The 22122-nt window shown below is 40.3% G+C and overlaps 1 protein-coding gene across 1 annotated transcript in view; it reads right to left on the bottom strand.

Moving 5' to 3' along the window:
- The window catches only part of LOC117522651 (neuropilin-1a-like), a 165706-nt gene that overhangs the window by 96708 nt on the left and 46876 nt on the right, over window positions 1–22122 (bottom strand). Inside the window, exon 3 of the mRNA XM_034184103.1 lies at window positions 16839–17020. Coding sequence (XP_034039994.1) covers window positions 16839–17020 — 182 coding nt within the window. The remainder of the gene's footprint in view (window positions 1–16838; window positions 17021–22122) is intronic.

The raw sequence follows: 22122 nt of genomic DNA, 5'->3' as shown, positions 1-22122 counted from the left end.
TTCAATGTTAATTTTAGTGACCTCCGATTGGCGTAACCGGGTGTCATTACTGCCGACGTGAATTACAATCTTACCAAATTTACGCTTAGCCTTAGCCAGCAGTTTCAAATTTCCTTCAATGTCGCCTGCTCTGGCCCCCGGAAGACAATTGACTATGGTTGCTGGTGTCGCTAACTTCACACTTCTCAAAACAGAGTCGCCAATAACCAGAGTTTGATCCTCGGCGGGTGTATCGTCGAGTGGGGAAAAACGGTTAGAGATGTGAACGGGTTGGCGGTGTACATGGGGCTTCTGTTTAGGGCTACGCTTCCTCCTCACAGTCACCCAGTCGGCCTGCTTTCCCGGCTGCTCGGGATCTGCCAGGGGGGAACTAACGGCGGCTAAGCTACCTTGGTCCGCACCGACTACAGGGGCCTTGCTAGCTGTAGAATTTTCCACGGTGCGGAGCCGAGTCTCCAATTCGCCCAGCCTGGCCTCCAAAGCTACGAATAAGCTACACTTATTACAAGTACCATTACTGCTAAAGGAGGCCGAGGAATAACTAAACATTTCACACCCAGAGCAGAAAAGTGCGGGAGAGACAGGAGAAGCCGCCATGCTAAATCGGCTAAGAGCTAGTAGCTACGCTAAGCTAGCGGATTCCTAAAAACACGCAAAGCGAATAATGTGTAAATAATTTAGAGGTGATTCAGCAGAAGGAGTGCTTTAGTTAAGGCACGTAAAGATTACACTGGGAAACAAATCGTAATCTAGATAACTAGATCAATCTAACTGCGCAGATCAAACAGCTAACAGATACAGAAAAACACCGCTGTGCTCCGGAACAAGAAGTGATACAATACCGCAGTGAGAGCCGACCACCAGTAGAGTCAAGTAAAAAAGTAAAAAAAAAAAAAAAAAAAAAAAAAAAAAAAAAAAAAAAAAAAAAAAAAAAAAAAAAAAAAAAAAAAAAAAAAAAAAAAAAAAAAAATAAAAAGGTAAAAAAGTAAAAAAGTCTTGAAAAAGACTATTAGTTCAAAGTCCAAAGCAGCAGGTAGCAGTCTCTGTGTAAACAGTCCCAACAGAGAGCCAAAATTAACAGATACAGCAAAACACCGCTGTGCTCCGGAACAGGAAGTGATACAAATAAAATGAATACTGATAGAATAACTCCATTAATGTCAATTCTGTCATTTGTACAAAGTTAAGATATAACATATATCTTTTAATGTTGAATAATGCACTAATTCTGAAGTTTTGTAACAAACACAGACAGATGGCATTCTGGGTAAAATGTGCCTCCGCTAACACTGATTGGTTGATTCATTCTATGTAAACCAACACGTTAATGTGAGGTGTGTCATGTGTTGGTGTTTACAGATAAATGTGCTTTTGTAAAATATGCCATTTTTTTTATTTGTAAGAAAAAAAGCATAAAAAAAAAAAAGCCAAGTTGTAATTTAATAACCGTCTGATATAACTGGTGTCAAAATAAATAGAACACCGCCATGATCTACTGGTTCCAGTGCGAGTTTTGGCCCTTTTTCAGCTGATTTTCATTTGTGCGAGAATTTTTTGGATTGCACCGAGTTTCAGGATAATCACGCATCGTGCATTGTTTAGTATACATGGAGTAACGAGCTGCGTTTAACATCTCACGACCACCTCCTGATCGGTGATCGTATGGTCAGATGAAAATCAATCAATCAACTCAATCAACTTTTTTCTTGTATAGCGCCAAATCACAACAAACAGTTGCCCCAAGGCGCTCCACATTGCAAGGCAAGGCCATACAATAATTATGAAACACAGTCTACGTCTAAAGCAACATAACCAAGGGATGGTCCAGGGTCACCCGATCCAGCCCTAACTATAAGCCTTAGCGAAAAGGAAAGTTTTAAGCCTAATCTTAAAAGTAGAGAGGGTATCTGTCTCCCTGATCTGAATTGGGAGCTGGTTCCACAGGAGAGGAGCCTGAAAGCTGAAGGCTCTGCCTCCCATTCTACTCTTACAAACCCTAGGAACTACAAGTAAGCCCGCAGTCTGAGAGCGAAGCGCTCTAATGGGGTAATATGGTACTATGAGGTCCCTAAGATAAGATGGGACCTGATTATTCAAAACCTTATAAGTAAGAAGAAGAATTTTAAATTCTATTCTAGCATTAACAGGAAGCCAATGAAGGGAGGCCAACACGGGTGAGATATGCTCTCTCCTGCTAGTCCCCGTCAGTACTCTAGCTGCAGCATTCTGAACCAACTGAAGGCTTTTTAGGGAACTTTTAGGACAACCTGATAATAATGAATTACAATAGTCCAGCCTAGAGGAAACAAATGCATGAATTAGTTTTTCAGCATCACTCTGAGACAAGACCTTTCTGATTTTAGAGATATTGCGTAAATGCAAAAAGGCAGTCCTACATATTTGTTTAATATGCGCTTTGAATGACATATCCTGATCAAAAATAACTCCAAGATTTCTCACAGTATTACTAGAGATCAGGGAAATGCCATCCAGAGTAACGATCTGGTTAGACACCATGCTTCTAAGATTTGTGGGGCCAAGTACAATAACTTCAGTTTTATCTGAGTTTAAAAGCAGGAAATTAGAGGTCATCCATGTCTTTATGTCTGTAAGACAATCCTGCAGTTTAGCTAATTGGTGCGTATCCTCTGGCTTCATGGATAGATAAAGCTGGGTATCATCTGCGTAACAATGAAAATTTAAGCAATACCGTCTAATAATACTGCCCAAGGGAAGCATGTATAAAGTGAATAAAATTGGTCCTAGCACAGAACCTTGTGGAACTCCATAATTAACTTTAGTCTGTGAAGAAGATTCCCCATTTACATGAACAAACTGTAATCTATTAGACAAATATGATTCAAACCACCGCAGCGCAATGCCTTTAATACCTATGACATGCTCTAATCTCTGTAATAAAATTTTATGGTCAACAGTATCAAAAGCAGCACTGAGGTCCAACAGAACAAGCACAGAGATAAGTCCACTGTCCGAAGCCATAAGAAGATCATTTGTAACCTTCACTAATGCTGTTTCTGTACTATGATGAATTCTAAAACCTGACTGAAACTCTTCAAATAGACCATTCCTCTGCAGGTGATCAGTTAGCTGTTTTACAACTACCCTCTCAAGAATCTTTGAGAGAAAAGGAAGGTTGGAGATTGGCCTATAATTAGCTAAGATAGCTGGGTCAAGTGATGGCTTTTTAAGTAATGGTTTAATTACTGCCATCTTAAAGGCCTGTGGTACATAACCAACTAACAAAGATAGATTGATCATATTTAAGATTGAAGCATTAAATAATGGTAGGACTTCCTTGAGCAGCCTGGCAGGAATGGGGTCTAATAAGCATGTTGATGGTTTGGATGAAGTAACTAATGAAAATAACTCAGACAGAACAATCGGAGAGAAAGAGTCTAACCAAATACCGGCATCACTGAAAGCAGCCAAAGATAACGATACATCTTTGGGATGGTTATGAGTATTTTTTTCTCTAATAGTCAAAATTTTGTTAGCAAAGAAAGTCATGAAGTCATTACTAGTTAAAGTTAATGGAATACTCAGCTCAATAGAGCTCTGACTCTTTGTCAGCCTGGCTACAGTGCTGAAAAGAAACCTGGGGTTGTTCTTATTTTCTTCAATTAGTGATGAGTAGAAAGATGTCCTAGCTTCACGAAGGGCTTTCTTATAGAGCAACAAACTCTTTTTCCAGGCTAAGTGAAGATCTTCTAAATTAGTGAGACGCCATTTCCTCTCCAACTTACGGGTTATCTGCTTTAAGCTACGAGTTTGTGAGTTATACCACGGAGTCAGACACTTCTGATTTAAAGCTCTCTTTTTCAGAGGAGCTACAGCATCCAAAGTTGTCTTCAATGAGGATGTAAAACTATTGACAAGATACTCTAACTCCCTTACAGAGTTTAGGTAGCTACTCTGCTCTGTGTTGGTATATGACATTAGAGAACATAAAGAAGGAATCATATCCTTAAACCTAGTTACAGCGCTTTCTGAAAGACTTCTAGTGTAATGAAACTTATTCCCCACTGCAGGGTAGTCCATCAGGGTAAATGTAAATGTTATTAAAAAATGATCAGACAAAAGGGAGTTTTCAGGGAATACTGTTAAGTCTTCTATTTCCATACCATAAGTCAGAACAAGATCTAAAATATGATTAAAGTGGTGGGTGGACTCATTTACTTTTTGAGCAAAGCCGATAGAGTCTAATAATAGATTAAATGAAGTGTTGAGGCTGTCATTCTCAGCATCTGTGTGGATGTTAAAATCGCCCACTATAATTATCTTATCTGAGCTAAGCACTAAGTCAGACAAAAGGTCTGAAAATTCACAGAGAAACTCACAGTAACGACCAGGTGGACGATAGATAATAACAAATAAAACTGGTTTTGGGACTTCCAATTTGGATGGACAAGACTAAGATACAAGCTTTCAAATGAATTAAAGCTCTGTCTAGGTTTTTGATTAATTAATAAGCTGGAATGGAAGATTGCTGCTAATCCTCCGCCCCGGCCCGTGCTACGAGCATTCTGACAGTTAGTGTGACTCGGGGGTGTTGAATCATTTAAACTAACATATTCATCCTGCTGTAACCAAGTTTCTGTTAGGCAGAATAAATCAATACGTTGATCAATTATTATATCATTTACCAACAGGGACTTAGAAGAAAGAGACCTAATGTTTAATAGACCACATTTAACTGTTTTAGTCTGTGGTGCAATTGAAGGTGCTATATTATTTTTTCTTTTTGAATTTTTATGCTTAAATAGATTTTTGCTGGTTATTGGTGGTCTGGGAGCAGGCACCGTCTCTACGGGGATGGGGTAATGAGGGGATGGCAGGGGGAGAGAAGCTGCAGAGAGGTGTATAAGACCACAGCTCTGCCTCCTGGTCCCAACGCTAGACAGTCACAGTTTGGAGGATCCCAAAAAATTGGCCAGATTTCTAGAAATGAGAGCTGCTCCCTCTAAAGTGGGATGGATGCCGTCTCTCCTAACAAGACCAGGTTTTCCCCAGAAGCTTTGCCAATTATCTATGAAGCCCACCTCATTTTTTGGACACCACTCAGACAGCCAGCAATTCAAGGAGAACATGCGGCTAAACATGTCACTCCCGGTCTGATTGGGGAGGGGCCCAGAGAAAACAACAGAGTCCGACATTGTTTTTGCAAAGTTACACACCGATTCAATGTTAATTTTAGTGACCTCCGATTGGCGTAACCGAGTGTCATTACTGCCGACGTGAATTACAATCTTACCAAATTTACGCTTAGCCTTAGCCAGCAATTTCAAATGTCCTTCGATGTCGCCTGCTCTGGCCCCCGGAAGACAATTGACAATGGTTGCTGGTGTCGCTAACTTCACATTTCTCAAAACAGAGTCGCCAATAACCAGAGTTTGATCCTCGGCGAGTGTATCGTCGAGTGGGGAAAAACGGTTAGAGATGTGAACGGGTTGACGGTGTACACGGGGCTTCTGTTTAGGGCTACGCTTCCTCCTCACAGTCACCCAGTCAGCCTGCCTTCCCGACTGCACGGGGTCTGCCAGGGGGGAACTAACGGCGGCTAAGCTACCTTGGTCCGCACCGACTACAGGGGCCTGGCTAGCTGTAGAATTTTCCACGGTGCGGAGCCGAGCCTCCAATTCGTCCAGCCTGGCCTCCAAAGCTACGAATAAGCTGCACTTATTACATGTATCGTTACTGCTAAAAGAGGCCGAGGAATAACTAAACATTTCACACCCAGAGCAGAAAAGTACGGGAGAGACAGGAGAAGCCGCCATGCTAAAACGGCTAAGAGCTAGTAGCTACGCTAAGCTAGCGGATTCCCAAACAGGGAATCCGACACTAGACAGGCTGTGGAGCAGCACAGGTAACGCACGACAACAGTGCTAAAATAAAATAAAAATCCACTAGACAGGCTGTGGAGCAGCACAGGTAACGCACAACAGTGCTAAAAAATAAAATAAAATAAAAATAAAAATCCACTGGACAGGCTGTGGAGCAGCACAGGCAACGCACGACAACAGTGCTAAAACAAAATAAAAATCCACTAGACAGGCTGTGGAGCAGCACAGGTAACGCACGACAACAGTGCTAAAATAAATAATAATAAATCAAACCTGTTTGATATTCTGGTCGGCCGTCGTGAGGGTATCCCGTTGCTGAAGCGCTACACGCGTCCAACCTCTCTCACTGTGCCTGTGCAAACACCGCAGACCTGTCTTGTAATGTTTTTTGTTTTGTTTTTTAAACTTTGATGTCTCCCATCAAGAGTTTTTGTAAATTAAGTTTGAAAAAAAAAGCTGTTTACATTTTGCTTCTGGAAACACAAGTCCGACGTGTGGTTTTTGAACGTACAATGTGTGTGAGAACATAAATCGTGCGTTCTGAACTTTTACACTGTGCAGTTATTTTATAGTTACAGTTTAGTTTTTTATATTACCTTATTTCCACGTTAAATGATGCATTAAGAGAGGCAAGATCTAAATATTTCCATCGCCTGATAATGTCCAATAAGGGAAATCCGAAGGTGCTTTTTAACACAATTAACTCTCTCGTGTCCCATGCTGCCTCTGCAACCTCTGAGTTTTGTAAAGCAGATGGCACTGACCTCTTGGAGTTCTTTGTTGATAAGGTCAGACACATAAAAAATGCCTTTACTGACCCCTTGTGGTCTGGCCCAGTCCGGCCTGAACTGCCACTACAAGTCTGGTCGTCTTTCAACCGAGTGTCACTACAAGACAATGCAGCAGTTGCAACTAAAATGAACCTGACCTCATGCCCTCCAAGCTTTTTTTTAGATACTTTTGACTCAATCGGGCCATGGGTCATGAAAATGTTTAACATGTCCCTGTCATCCGGTCTCTTTCCAAGCTCATTTAAACATGCTGTGGTGGAACCAAGACTCAAAAAGCCTAACTTGGACCAGTCTGAGCTTAAGAATTTCCGGCCAATATCGAAGCTCCCCTTTCTAGCAAAAATTCTGGAAAAAGTGGTCGCAAAACAACTAACGTCTTTCCTTGAGATGCACAACATCTATGACACTTTTCAGTCAGGCTTTCGGAAACACCACTCCACCGAGACCGCACTACTGAGAGTGTCTAGTGATATCATGATGGCCGCTGACGCAGGAAGATGCACGGTCCTAGTCCTGCTAGACCTGTCCGCAGCCTTCGACACCGTCGACCATAGCATTATGGTCAACCGGCTGCGCGATCTGGTAGGGTTGTCGGGGTCCGTGCTGAAGTGGTTTGCCTCATACTTGGAGGAGAGGACCTTTAGTGTGTTGGCTGGCCATAAACTATCGAAAACAGCTGCTTTACAGTATGGTGTCCCGCAAGATTCTGTTTTGGGGCCACTGCTGTTTCAATTGTATGTCCTTCCCCTCGGCCAGTTGATTCAGGACTTCAGGGATATTTCCTACCACCTGTTTGCGGACGACTTACAACTGTACTGTTCCTTTAAGATTTCAGAAGTCCACAAATTGAACTCTTTATTTGACTGCCTGTCACAGGTGAAGAAGTGGCTTAATGGAAACCGTCTGCAACTGAACTCTGAAAAAACTGAGACACTTATTGTTGCCCCTGACAGTGCTATTCCTGTTATCAGGAGCCTCCTTGGTGACTTGGGCTTAACAGCAAAAACAAGCCTTAGAAACCTTGGCATTATTTTTGATGAAGGAATGTCTCTTGCTCAGCACGCAAGCAAGCTTGTGAAGAGTTGCTTCTTTCAACTGCGAAATATTGCCAAACTTAAACAATTGGTGTCACAGAAAGAATTAGAGGAAACCATCCATGCCTTTGTCTCCACGCGGTTGGACTATTGCAACAGCCTGTTCACTTGCCTGGGTAAGAAGGAGATAAATCGGTTGCAGTATGTCCACAACTCTGCTGCGAGGCTTCTGACCCGCACCAACAGGATAGCCCACATCACGCCTATCTTGGAATCCCGCCACTGGCTCCCTGTTGCCTCCAGAATTAATTTTAAAATCTTGGTTTTGACTTTCAGAGCACTACATGGTCAGGCTCCTGATTACATTGCTGACTTGATTCAGCCTTACACCTCAGCCCGCAGCCTCAGATCTTTAGGCCAGAACCTGTTGATGGTTCCTCGAACCTCCTTTAAAACTCGAGGAGACCGATCTTTTAAAGCCGTAGCGCCTCGTCTCTGGAACGAACTCCCTCTGTCCCTGCGATCCCTGGACTCTGTTGAGATGTTCAAAAAGCAACTAAAGACTCTACTTTTTAAACAGGCTTTTCATGGCCAATAATCTTTTAGTACTGAGTGTTTTACTGTATATTTTTATTGTTTTACCTTGTAAAGCGCTTTGTGACCCCTGTCTGTGAAAAGCGCTATATAAATAAAGTTTACTTACTTACTTACTTACAGTTCTGTCGTACAGCTGAGCTGGAACCAAGTACAGTGATTGAAAATATCAGCCCAGCTTCAGTTTGAATACTGCCATGAACACTACTGGCCAGTAGATGGCAGCAGAGACCTTGAAAACTTGCCAAAACAAAATTCCAGATAATCTGTGTTGCTACTTGCTACGTTTTAGATGCGTGGAATTTAATAAACGCAAACACAATAACAACATCTATAAACCCAGAGAATATATTCACGAGAGTTTTAGGCACTAGAATTTAATGCTGTTGTCTATGGAGCCTGATCAGAGTGTCTCAAATGCGTTTCGTGAACATACTGAGATTACCCTATCACCCATAATGCACCTGGACACAGCATGTCCACACTAAAACCTTAAAAATTAGCTCATTACTTTAAAACTAAAACATATATCTGATATTTTCACTTTATACAACTTCAGACGTGACATTAATTTAAATAACTTGTCAAAAATAACTTTGGTTAAAATTTGAACCCTAAGTTAAAAATGTATGCCTCTGGATGACTTGGGTGTTATTGGCTGCATATCAGTATGGGGTTAAAAGAAATGATTTTTTTTTTTTGTGACCAGTTCTCCTTTGCCTGCAGAGGATAGAATGGTTTCTTCTAGAAGCAGCTCTTCTCTGTTTGCAGAGGGTAGAACTACACATCTGTTCACTTTTGTTTACCACGTTAACGGTCTAAAAGTTATCGGACAAAGATTTATCGGAAGATAATTAGTCCAATAATGGTTTTCAAAGTTAAGATAATGAAAACTTTATCTTTGATAATTATCGGTTATCGGATTATCGGAACTGTGCCCACCACTGATGGCAGAGTTACACCACCGTTATGCTGTAACACAGTGCTCAGCTCAGAGCTGTGCTACTTATATGCACAGATTACCGTATTTTCTGGAATACAAGTCGCACCTCAAAAAAATGCTTCTTGAAGAGGAATAAACCGTATATAAATTGCACCTGAGTATAATTTTTTCTGCTGTATATCATCAGCTCTTTCATTTGGGATTTTTGTGCATTCTTACAGTTTACCTTTTATTTTTCTTTTATTATTAGAGTTTATTTTGTTTAGTGCTTTGATTCCTGGGAAAGTCCGATATAAACAGTCATTATTATAGTTTTTATTATTAATAATGGATGTGCATTTTTTGGTATATAAGCTGCACCTGAGTACAAGTTGCAGGGCCTCCAAAGTATTCAAAAACAAAAACAATATATTATATTCTGGAAAATACAGTATTTAGCCTGACCTCTGCCACCTTCAAGAGCACAGCAGCGCCACCTAAATGTCCAAAATGTAGCTTCATGGAAAGAAAATGTTTTATTATTAGGAGATGTGGAAAATCATAAGACAAGCTCCATCTCTCTGTCTCTATCTATCTTCTGTATATCAATAATGTTCAGCTCGGTCAGGTTTGCAGTGAGGACGTGTCTCGATGAGGACGTGTCTCTGGGACATGTCTTGACGAGGACGTGTCTCAAGGACATGTCTGGGTGAGGTGCACAGATGTTCCCCATCTTATTTGTTTGATATCTGTTTTTGACTTGTGTCTCTGTTTATCATTCCCTCACTCATTCAAACCAGCCATCTTCTTTTTCTTTTCTATTTTTTTAATTAATGACTCCTCTCAACTGCAGCTTGAAGTCGCCTCAGGAAAATAAAAATAAAAATAAAAATTCCTCTGATGCAAACCACAGCAACATGTGTTTCTGGTTTGAACCAATGAATTGTTGGTGACGGTGCAAATATAGCTGCAGAGGCGCTGCAGAGCCGCTGCAGACAGCTCGCTATCTGTGATTTAATATGTACCCAGCATGCACTCTGCGGCCAACAGGGGGCGGAGATCTGAAACCTTTTGAAGCAGTGTTTCAACTTGCCAACAACAAAACATTTCTCCCCATGTTTACTAGCTTAAATGGACTGCATTTATATAGCGCTTTTCCATCTGCATCAGACGCTCAAAGCGCTTTACAATAATGCCTCACATTCACCTCAATGTCAGGGTGCTGCCACACAAGGCGCTCACTACACACCGGGAGCAACTAGGGGGTGAATTTTGCCTTCCCCAAGGGCCCTTAGTGATTTTTCAGTCAGGCTGGGATTTGAACCGGGGATCCTCTGGTCTCAAGTCCAATGCTTAACCACTAGACCATCACCTCCCACAGCTTAAATGCTCGTGTGACGGACAGCAGCAATGAGCACATGACATGGGATCACTATCCAGCATCCACTAACCATCCAGCAGGTGGCGACACATCAGTGGGGTATTACAAAGTCAAAACAGTTATTTCATTAAGTGTTCCTTTAATTTGGGGATTATATGAGGACAGAATGTATTGTTTTTGAGTTATTGTTAACACAAGCTGGCTGGGACGGACTCACTCACTCATTTACAATATTTTCATTTGCTATCAACGCTCCCCGCGGCTACCAGCACAGAGAATCTCTCAAAGTGCAAAAACTCATTCGTCAGTGCAAACTTCACAATAAAATGACTGTCTTGGGTCCCTCATATAGAAAACACTGCTGCACAACCCGAAAACGCTCCAACTTCCCCTTTAAACAACACGTGTCGTCCATTTGTCCTGACAGATGCAGGTCGCTTTTATAGTTTTATAAATATCCATTAATCACAGTGCAGTCAATCAGTGGTAATGATAATAAATAAATGAATACAGCAATAAAAATATTTAAGAAATGAAAAAAATCAATACAAATAACAAAAATCCCCTAATAATAATAATTATAAGTGCAGGATTGGTTGTTTTATATTAAATACTGATGCGACCTCTCATTTATATGCCACTGTCCAGCAGCATGGCAACCGTCTCCTCCAGTCAGCCATGTGTGAAGCTGCTGAAGCTCGTTACTCCAAACGGAGACGGCGGCCGGGTGACGTGGGAGCAGCAGCAGCACCGAGGAGGAAGTTTGGCTGCGCTGCAGCGGCTTTAATGGATTTTAAATGTGCCGAGAAGGAAGGCAGCGACACGGCAGGGGGATAGCCTGAGTGAGTAAAGGCTGCTGTTTTTAACTAGATGGAGGGTGAGGGACTCGAATCCAGGCCAGCACACACACACACGCACACACACACACACATACACAAGCTGTCCTAGTTTTGGAGCCTGTCTCATGTGCCAGAACAGTCATCTCGTCTGCAGGTCAGCACTGGTACCTCCAAGGACAAACAGCCTATTAGCTAAATGAGCCTGAGGTCCCACACACCTGTCGGCTGCACACAAAGGACAGCAGACACACAGACGAAGACTCAGACACACCATCGCTTTGATTCTACAAGCAGAGGCTCCTTACATCATAAAGGCTGTGTTGTGACAGTGTGGCTGCCATTTTCAAAAGGATGGGTCCGAACCTACTGGCTGCAAATATACAGGAAGTAGCATTTTCAGAATAAAGTGACATCATTTCATCATGTTTCCGTGACTTTACGTCACTGGTTACAGCATGTCGTGAAGGCAAGTGATGAGCTGATCAATATAAACTTTGAGTCACCTCTCTAGTTCTACTGGTGCTACTGGAGATATATTAGAAAATGTCTTTTGCAAACTATATTTTTGACAAAAATTTAATCATCTGGAGACACTCCCTCAAAGAATATTCCCAGCAAAATTGATGAAAATCGGCTCACTCATTTCAGAGTTATTTTGTACACAATTATGAGTGACAACGCCTTGGTGCACCCAGTTACTGTTGCTTAGCAACAGGCCAGGCATAGTGGACATACCCACATACATACATCTGATGCTTATATCTAAAATGGTAAATGGATTGTGTTTATACAGCACTTTCCAGTGATGCCACACACACACACACACACACACACACACACACACACACACACACACACACACACACACACACACACACACACACACACACACACACACACACACACACACACACACACACACACACACACACACAGTTCTGCCATGCAAAGTGCACAACTGCACACCAGGAGCATCTTGAGAATTAAGGACCTTACCCAAGGGCCCTTATAGTCACTTTCTGGCCTGACTGTGATTTAAACCAAGGATCCTCTACTCACAAGCCCACAGCTTTAACCAACAGACCATCACCTGCCCTCAGAGAATCAACTAGAAGGCACTCAAACAGGGCATACCTCTGCCAAGGCCACATGTTCCTGAATGCCTAAAACTTCCTCTTGATCCAAAATATGTTCTGGATCCAAAATAAGAATCCAATTTTTTAGTACATTATCCATACACCAAATTTCATCAACAAGCTATGTGCCAATATAGTCCAGATCACCTCCAAAATCAAACTGCTTATTTCCCAGAACGTCACCCATCTGCTCACCAAACATCACTGAAATCTGTTCATTAGTTTTTGAGTTATCCTGCTAAGGGCCCGGTCACACGGCACACAATGATAGCGAAACGAAGGAAAAAAGTCACAAAGTCACAAATCGCAGAGAAAAAGTGGATGAATGAGCCTGCATGTCTCCCATCACTGAAAAGCCTACAAGTCCAGAGCGCATAAAAGAACAAAACAAAACCGAAACTAACAAAAGAAAAATGAAGTGAACGTCAACCTTGACGTTTTAAACAAAATCAAAATGAAACATGACTTGACATCGGGTATGAGACCGAGCGCAGCCAGCTTGTGACCATTTCTGCAGCCAGCCTGTGACCATTTCTGCAGCCAGCCTGTGACCATTTCTGCAGCCAGCCTGTGACCATTTCTGCAGCCAGCCTGTGCTGTCCGCAGCACATGCAGACAGGAGATCTGGTTGTCTTGACAACAGATTTGTCTTCACGGCTGCAACGTGCGTAAACAGTTAAAGCAGCTGATAAAATGTTCTTGCCGCTATTGTTCCTGTATGAAAATGTTGCTTTTCATCCCCCACATGGAGGAGTCATGTGCAGCTCGTCTGATCTTTAGTTATTGATCTGTTCAGATATCGTCAACATTCGTGCAAGACGTTGGACTTGGGAGGTTGGACGAAGTTGGATGACAGTCAAACGGAACACTGACACTACAGGAAGTATGCAAGTGACAAGGAACCGTCAAGATAAAAAGCAAAACGCAATACAGACGAATTGAGGTTGTTGTTGGGATTCGTTCACATTTCTCAAGTTTGAAAATTCTGACAAAGTGCCAGCTACAGGATCGAAGCTGGACGACGGTTAAACGATGTATCTGAAAGTCAACGTAAATCCAGATTTCTTGTTTTGTTTTGGCTTTTGTGTCCTTTGTTAGTGCCATGTGACCAGGGCTTAAGAGACAAACAGACAGAGGTGAAAACATTCACTCAGTGGCAGAGATAAAAATTCAACTGCAAACTCATCAATCACCAAACATTTTTTCAACCATAGTCACAGAAGTGATGATTAATGTCAATCACAGCTATCAAATCATGGCTCTGTCGCCCCCTTGTGCCTCAAAACTTTATTGAAATCATGCACATAATTAGAATGATGTAAAATAAACTCCTACTTAAGAAATGATCGGACGCTCCCTTTAATGTTTGTTTTGACCCATTTCTCCAATCCTGCACGAGGAGGCGGAGTTATGATCCACACTGCAAACAACCCTTAGCTGCTCGTTACCGCTACAAACGAGGTCACGGTTCCAAATACGTCAAAATGTGAGGACAAGTTTTGGAGAGAGTTGGTGGACAAACTGGACAAGAGTCCAGCCGACAAAGCAGCTGATACACACACACACACACACACACGAGAACAACAGAGAAACGTCATGCTGAATTCTGACAAACACAGATGTGACATCATTGCCCGGTGGGCGTCGCCTTGATAAAGCAGGTGTCATTCTGAGCATCACCACTTCCACCGTCCCACTGAACCATCCTGGATCCGCCCAGGCGGACAACTGGTTCATCCCCGCCTCTACCCAGCCAGGCGGAGCGTGGGCGTTTGCCTCCACAGAGAGGAGCCTGCACACTGGACCACACCCAGAGACGCACCCTCACTAAGGAACCTCTCGTTTGACCAAAGTCATTCCAGTAGTGACGGCTCCACGGGGTGGGTGGAGCTGATGAAATTACAGGAAAGGCTTTGCATAAAAAAAACAAAAAACAAAGTTGACTGACAGATTCTGCTGCTGCTGAAGATTTTGAGCAGTTAGCTTCCAAGATTGTTTTAGACTGCAGGTCCGCCCCCTCCCCCCACCAGAAGCTAGATCCGCCCCTGCCCAAGATCCTCTGAAGTACTAAAAACATCCTGTCATCACCTTCAGTCACAGATTAACCTCCAAGTCTCCTGACCACACAGGAAGCACCTTGACCCAAAGACCTCGGTTCCTCTGCAGATACCAGCATCACCAAACATCTCTGTCAAGACAGCTCCTGACTCCATGAGGACCTCCTGAGGACTTCCCTCCATCTCAAAAAAAACAAAAAAAAAAAACCCAAAGGTGTTCAACAAACAGAAACACGGTGGACCTACAGCAGCACGTGTGGAAGGTGAACTCCATCTGCAGCATTTTATCTACAGAGAAGATCAATTATTAAAATAAAAAAATAAAAAAAAAGACCTCCAAAGCCAGTGCTCCTTCTTCTGCTGACCCCCTTCTAAAGATTTATGACACCAACTTTAACAACATCCTGTCACTCATCAGTCACGGCTCCACTTTGCACTCAGAAATTAAAGTTGGTTCCAGCGCTTTAATGTTTGGATCTGAGAAGCCCGACAGCTCCAGTCTGCATCAGGACTCAACACTTCTCACAGTACGACCTCCTTCTTCTCATTTAACAACTAAACACAATGCGCAGATCCATTTTTCACATGGCAACACGGCACCATTCAGCAGAAGAACACCAGGGATTTGGACCCGGGTTATTCCTGGATATGTGGAGTGGATTCTGCTCTCAAGGGCGCCAACAAAAAAAGAAGAGAAATCTTCGATAAACGTGTGTTCCCTTTATACCCGATTTATCTTCCCGTCCCCACTGGTGCAGATTCAAGTGGTCACAAAAGGTTTTCCACATGACATCGACAAAATTAGACCTGAGGGACAAGCGGATAAAAATGTAGGACATAAGGACAAGGCTCCTTCACTGCCACACTGTGTTTGTAGCGTTCTATCCTGCCCCAATTAGGCTCACGCATCCTCCAGTGACACGCTGAGTCTTTGAGGTTGTATGGGCCCTATCTGCAAGTTCAGTGTCTTAAAGGTTAGCTTGGGTTGCTAGGACAACATCCTGCCTGGCTCCTCCTCCTCCTCCCGATCACCATCAGTCAGCTGCAATCATGTGGTGATAACTTGGAAGATCTAAGATCTACACAATTCCAACTTCTGAGCAAGCAGCAGCCGCCAGTGTTAAAAAAATGAAGCCGATATGGAAGTGTCAAAATCTGCATAAAAAAAAAATAATGGAGGTTTACATATTTGTTTCCCTGCAAAAGCATGATAATGTTTTCAGTGGCATGTGTGTGTCTTTGGACAAGATAACTCCAAAACAGCAGGACGGATTTCCTTCAAAGTCACTGGGAACATTGCTTGGACAGATATCTAAAGGTGATTACATTTTGGAATAGAATAGTCAACGGTCAAATGTTAAGTTCAAGGAAAACAGGGACAGAAAAACATTTATTTTATGATATCTCAGCAACCAAGAAGCCAAGATGGATCAAACATGATTGGAATATTACTTGGACAGATATCTAACGGTGATTAGATTTTGAAGTAGTTTGGTCAAATGTCAAGGAAAACATGGTCCAAAAACACACACACACACACACACACACATACATATATATATATATATATTGCATTGCTCACCAACCAAGAAGCCTAGATGGATAACCTAAAGCTTATATTGATCAAAATATTTCTGATTTAGTGGTATGAATGACTCCATAATGAACATAGATAGTATGCTGGTTAGCACCGCCCAAGTTCAAGTTAACAGTGCCCTCTGCTGTCTGTTGCCCAAACAACATGGTTATCAAGAATCTGATGGGCCTTTTCCGGCCTCTGGGCAGCCAGTTTGACACACCTGGTTGACAGAGCGGAACTCCACTGTGCAAACTAACAATGGATCTCTGTGTCTTTAACACGAAACAAAAAGAAGAAGATATAAACATAAAGAAACAATTAAAAAGCAATACTATGTCAAGTATCTGCATTTTAGTTTTACAAAAAGAAAAAAACAAGAATATTTTATTCTATTAAAATTACAGCACTGGAACTGAAATATGTAAGCTGGTTAAAAGTGTTTAATGTGGTTAATTTTTCCATCAAGAGCAAAAAAGTATCAACCAAAAAGCTGTGGGTCGTCATGGAAACATGTCAAAGCCATTTCATTTTCATTTGGATGCAATCCACGAGGAGCTGCATCTATTGTTCCATTGTTCTCCTGGATCAGGCTCAAAGTCCAACAAGTCCATCTGCTGGAGCTGGAACCAGGGGACGCTGCCTACCTGTCTTGAAGACCTCGTAGCGGACAGAGAATCCAGCTCCGTGGGTCTCGTAGTCTGACACGAATTTGATGAGCAGCTGACCGCCGCTGGAGATGATCGGCGACGGTGCGATCTTCCCACAAAACTTCCCCAACATGGGTGAAAGTTCGTCACCGCCGTTGTAAACCTCCACATAGTCGTACCTGCAGGAGGAGAAGAATCACGATTAAATGCCCGAAAATACAGATGAAAATATTTGATAATTATCCCTGAAATGAAAACCAGTCAGGAGGTTTCGCTTCATGTGCATTTTTATTTATTGATTTTTTTTTATTTTTTTTTTGCTTGCAGGATTATAAAAAAGATAAATAAATGACCACCATCTTCTCATTTCTGCAGTAAACAAACAACACTACAAGAGCTCATTGAGCACAACATTTATAATCCAAAGACGCACATTTCTGCCAAATTACAGCCACGTCTCCTCTTATAATGGAAATGAAAGCAAATAAATAAATAAAATAAAACACCATCCTATACTTTATGATCCATCAATCAAGTGTTTCTGGCTCCTGATGTAGCCACAGTCCCGAAAAATACATGAAAGATATTTCCAAAAATATTACAAGATTTTGTGATTTTGTAATCCACCATCCAATTGGAGTCGACTGACCTCTGACCTGAACTCAACCATCAGCAGCCCCTTTGTGCAAAATGTGCACTGACTGCTGCCTTTACCTCATAATCTGATATGGACGCACATTCCTGAAGTGTCCAGCAGGTGGCAGCAGAGCATGCATAAAGACTCAAATCAGTTCAACTCCATGTTCAACAACAAAGGTTCACAACGGGTTCAAAGGTTTCAAAAGGAGTTCTGAGTTTAATTCTGGTTTTATTTCCCACTATAAAAATACAAGAAAGACATTTAATATGTCTTTCTTGTATTTTTGAGTGGGCTGATGGATGAACACTGCTGCATGCAGAATTAAAAGATTTCCGGTGTTTTGGCCTCGAACCCCTGCAGTAAGGCCGTGTACCCCTTTGCCCCTTCACCTGAAGCTAGATCCGCCCCTGTAGTACCTACACAGGCTGGCTGGTGTGGACTAACCCCTCCACCCACTCACAGATTCTTCTAAGTTGAAATTGTTCACTCAGGACATGTGACTCTTCTGGAAACTGCAGCCTTTGGAGGATTTTTGAAGAAGTGCAGCCATTTTTGATTGCAGTTGTTCGTTTGGAGAAAGCAAGCATTCCCGTGAATACAGAGAGGAGGAGGGCGGTCCAAGACATGTCAGCACAAAGCATGGGGGGGGCACTGTGGATCCCAGCGAGCGCCCCGAGAGGCTTCATGCTGTCTGTGAGAACCTCCCACCACCGCAGCATTGTGTCATCCTTTACCAGCCGACGCCCCTCTGAGAGTTCTATATGTGGAAGTTGTTTTTTTTCTATATGTGGAAGTTGTTTTTTTTCTATATGTGGAAGTTTTTTTTCTATATATGGAAGTTGTTTTTTTCTATATGTGGAAGTTTTTTTTCTATATATGGAAGTTGTTTTTTTCTATATGTGGAAGTTTTTACATGTGTGGAAGTTGTTTTTATTCTATATGTGGAAGTTGGTTTCTATATGTGGAAGTTGTTTTTTTTCTATATGTGGAAGTTGTTTTCTAGATGTGGAAGTTGGTTTCTATATGTGGAAGTTGTTTTTTTTCTATATGTGGAAGTTGTTTTTTTTCCTATATGTGGAAGTTTTTTTTCTATATGTGGAAGTTGTTTTTTTCTATATGTGGAAGTTTTTTTTATATGTGGAAGTTGTTTTTTTCTATATGTGGAAGTTGTTTTCTATATGTGGAAGTTGTTTTTCTATATGTGGAAGTTGTTTTCTATATGTGGAAGTTGTTTTCTATATGTGGAAGTTGTTTTTTTCTATATGTTGAAGTTTTTTTTTCTATATGTGGAAATTTTTACATGTGTGGAAGTTTTTTTCTATATGTGGAAGTTTTTACATGTGTGGAAGTTTTTTTTTTCTATATGTGGAAGTTTTTACATGTGTGGAAGTTTTTTTTCTATATGTGGAAGTTGTTTTCTATATGTGGAAGTTGGTTTTTTTTCTATATGTTGAAGTTGTTTTTTTTTCTATATGTGGAAGTTTGTTTTCTTTTCTATATGTGGAAGTTGTTTTTTTTTCTATATGTGGAAGTTGTTTTTTTTCTATATGTGGAAGTTGTTTTTTTATATGTGGAATGTTATGTGTCGACGCGGGTTGAGGAGCGGACCTGCGTCAGACGGAACCCAGCGCTAAAAATAACCAGAAAGCGGTTCCAATAACAAAAACAATTTCTTTATTTCACCCGCTGGTGCATAATAAAGTGTAAAAACGAAAATAGCGTCCTTCTGGTGGAGTGAAGGCTGGCACGCTCTCCAGTGCCCAAAAGGATCGAAGCCCAGCGCTCCTGGACTCACCACTACCGCCAAACACCCCCCAGGTGGACACGACAAACCGACTCTCTGCGAAGGATAGAAGAGATGAGGTAAGTCAGCAGTTACAACTAATATCCTTCAAAAGACACACACTATTAGCAACACATTCAGGTCTGTATTTTAAGCTTTATGCAAATGAGCAGCTTCTCACAACAGGTGGAGGATCACTTGTCCGCACGCCACAGCAGTGAGAAGCAAGCTGCACCATTCTCATCACAATTCAAATATACTGCGTAACAAAATACCAAGTTACTATCAACAATTAGTCAAATACTTAATCACCTCTGATGTGTGCTGACAGCATGTGTCCCTCACCCTTCCTCCTTCACGGGCTCGATGTGTCAAACCCAGGCGCGGTCCTCAGCGTCTCACAAACAAACATCACAAGGTCGAGTTCCCGGCAGTTCTGCTTGAATCACACATGACTTAAATGCAGAACGCCATCAAATTATCTGCTTCAGCTGAAAGTCTTTAAGGCTGCACGTGAGCACCATTCACAGGTGCTGCACATGATGTTGATGAGGGTGAAGGACTCTTCAGCCAGCACCTTCTCCACAGACAAATCAGTTCTCATGCCACCTGGAGAGCAAAGAAAAGAAAAGAACACCAAAATGTCCAGCCACACCCCCAACACACAACATGGAAGTTTTTTTTCTATATGTGGAAGTTTTTTCTATATGTGGAATTTGTTTTTTTTTTCTATATATGGAAGTTTTTTTCTATATGTGGAAGTTTTTTTTCTATATGTGGAAGTTGTTTTTTTTCTATATGTGGAAGTTGTTTTTTTTCTACATGTGGAAGTTTTTACATGTGTGGAAGTTTTTTTTCTATATGTGGAAGTTTTTTTTCTATATGTGGAAGTTGTTTTCTAGATGTGGAAGTTGTTTTCTAGATGTGGAAGTTGTTTTTTTTCTATATGTGGAAATTTTTACATGTGTGGAAGTTTTTTTTCTATATGTGGAAGTTGTTTTTTTCTATATGTTGAAGTTTTTTTTCTATATGTGGAAGTTGTTTTTTTCTATATGTTGAAGTTTTTTTTCTATGTGTGGAAGTTTTTTTTTTCTATATGTGGAAGTTTTTTTTTTCTATATGTGGAAGTTGTTTTTTTCTATATGTGGAAGTTGTTAATTTCTATATGTGGAAGTTGTTTTTTTCTATATGTTGAAGTTGTTTTTCTATATGTGGAAGTTGTTTTTTTTCTATATGTGGAAGTTGTTTTTTTTCTATATGTGGAAGTTGTTTTTTTTCTATATGTGGAAGTTGTTTTTTTTTCTATATCTGGAAGTTGTTTTTTTTTCTATATCTGGAAGTTGTTTTTTTTCTATATCTGGAAGTTGTTTTCTATATGTGGAAGTTGTTTTTTCTTTCTATATCTGGAAGTTTTTTTCTATATGTGGAAGTTTTTTTTCTATATGTGGAAGTTTTTTTTCTATATGTGTAAGTCTTTTTCTATATGTGTAAGTTTTTTTCTATATGTGTAAGTTTTTTTTCTATATGTGCAAGTTTTTCTGTATGTGGAAGTTTTTTTCTATATGTGTAAGGGTTTTTTTTCTATGTGTGGAAGTTTTTATTCTATATGTGGAAGTTTTTATTCTATATGTGGAAGTTCTTTTTCTATATGTGGAAGTTCTTTTTCTATATGTGGAAGTTCTTTTTCTATATGTGGAAGTTCTTTTTCTATATGTGGAAGTTTTTTTTTTTCTATGTGTGGAATTTTTTTTTCTATGTGTGGAATTTTATTTTCTATATGTGGAAGTTTTTTTTCTATACGTGGAAGTTTTTTGTCTATACGTGGAAGTTTTTTTCTATATGTGGAAGTTTTTTTTCTATATGTGTAAGTTTTTTTCTATATGTGTAAGTTTTTTTTCTATATGTGTAAGTCTTTTTTCTATATGTGCAAGTTTTTCTGTATGTGGAAGTTTTTTTCTATATGTGTAAGGGTTTTTTTTCTATGTGTGGAAGTTTTTATTCTATATGTGGAAGTTTTTATTCTATATGTGGAAGTTGTTTTTTGTTTTTATATGTGGAAGTTCTTTTTCTATATGTGGAAGTTCTTTTTCTATGTGTGGAAGTTTTTTTTTTCTATGTGTGGAATTTTTTTTTCTATATGTGGAATTTTATTTTCTATATGTGGAAGTTTTTTTTTCTATACGTGGAAGTTTTTTGTCTATACGTGGAAGTTGTTTTTTTTTCTATATGTGGAAGTTGTTTTTTTTCTATATGTGGAAGTTGTTTTTTTTCTATATGTGGAAGTTGTTTTTTTCTATATGTGGAAGTTGTTTTTCTATATGTGGAAGTTGTTTTTTTCTATATGTGGAAGTTGTTTTTCTATATGTGGAAGTTGTTTTTCTATATGTGGAAGTTGTTTTTTTTTCTATATCTGGAAGTTGTTTTTCTATATCTGGAAGTTGTTTTCTATATGTGGAAGTTGTTTTTTCTTTCTATATGTGGAAGTTTTTTTCTATATGTGGAAGTTTTTTTTCTATATGTGTAAGTCTTTTTTCTATATGTGCAAGTTTTTCTGTATGTGGAAGTTTTTTTCTATATGTGTAAGGGTTTTTTTTTCTATGTGTGGAAGTTGTTTTTTGTTTTTATATGTGGAAGTTCTTTTTTGTTTTTATATGTGGAAGTTCTTTTTCTATATGTGGAAGTTCTTTTTCTATGTGTGGAAGTTTTTTTTTTCTATGTGTGGAATTTTTTTTTTCTATGTGTGGAATTTTTTTATGTGTGGAATTTTATTTTCTATATGTGTAAGTTTTTTTTCTATATGTGTAAGTTTTTTTTCTATATGTGGAAGTTTTTTCAATATGTGTAAGTCTTTTTTCTAT

Source organism: Thalassophryne amazonica, chromosome 12, assembly GCF_902500255.1.
Source record: "Thalassophryne amazonica chromosome 12, fThaAma1.1, whole genome shotgun sequence".
NCBI lineage: Eukaryota > Metazoa > Chordata > Actinopteri > Batrachoidiformes > Batrachoididae > Thalassophryne > Thalassophryne amazonica.
Note: the sequence above shows the minus strand (reverse complement) of the source record. Positions and strands in the feature narration are given on the sequence as shown.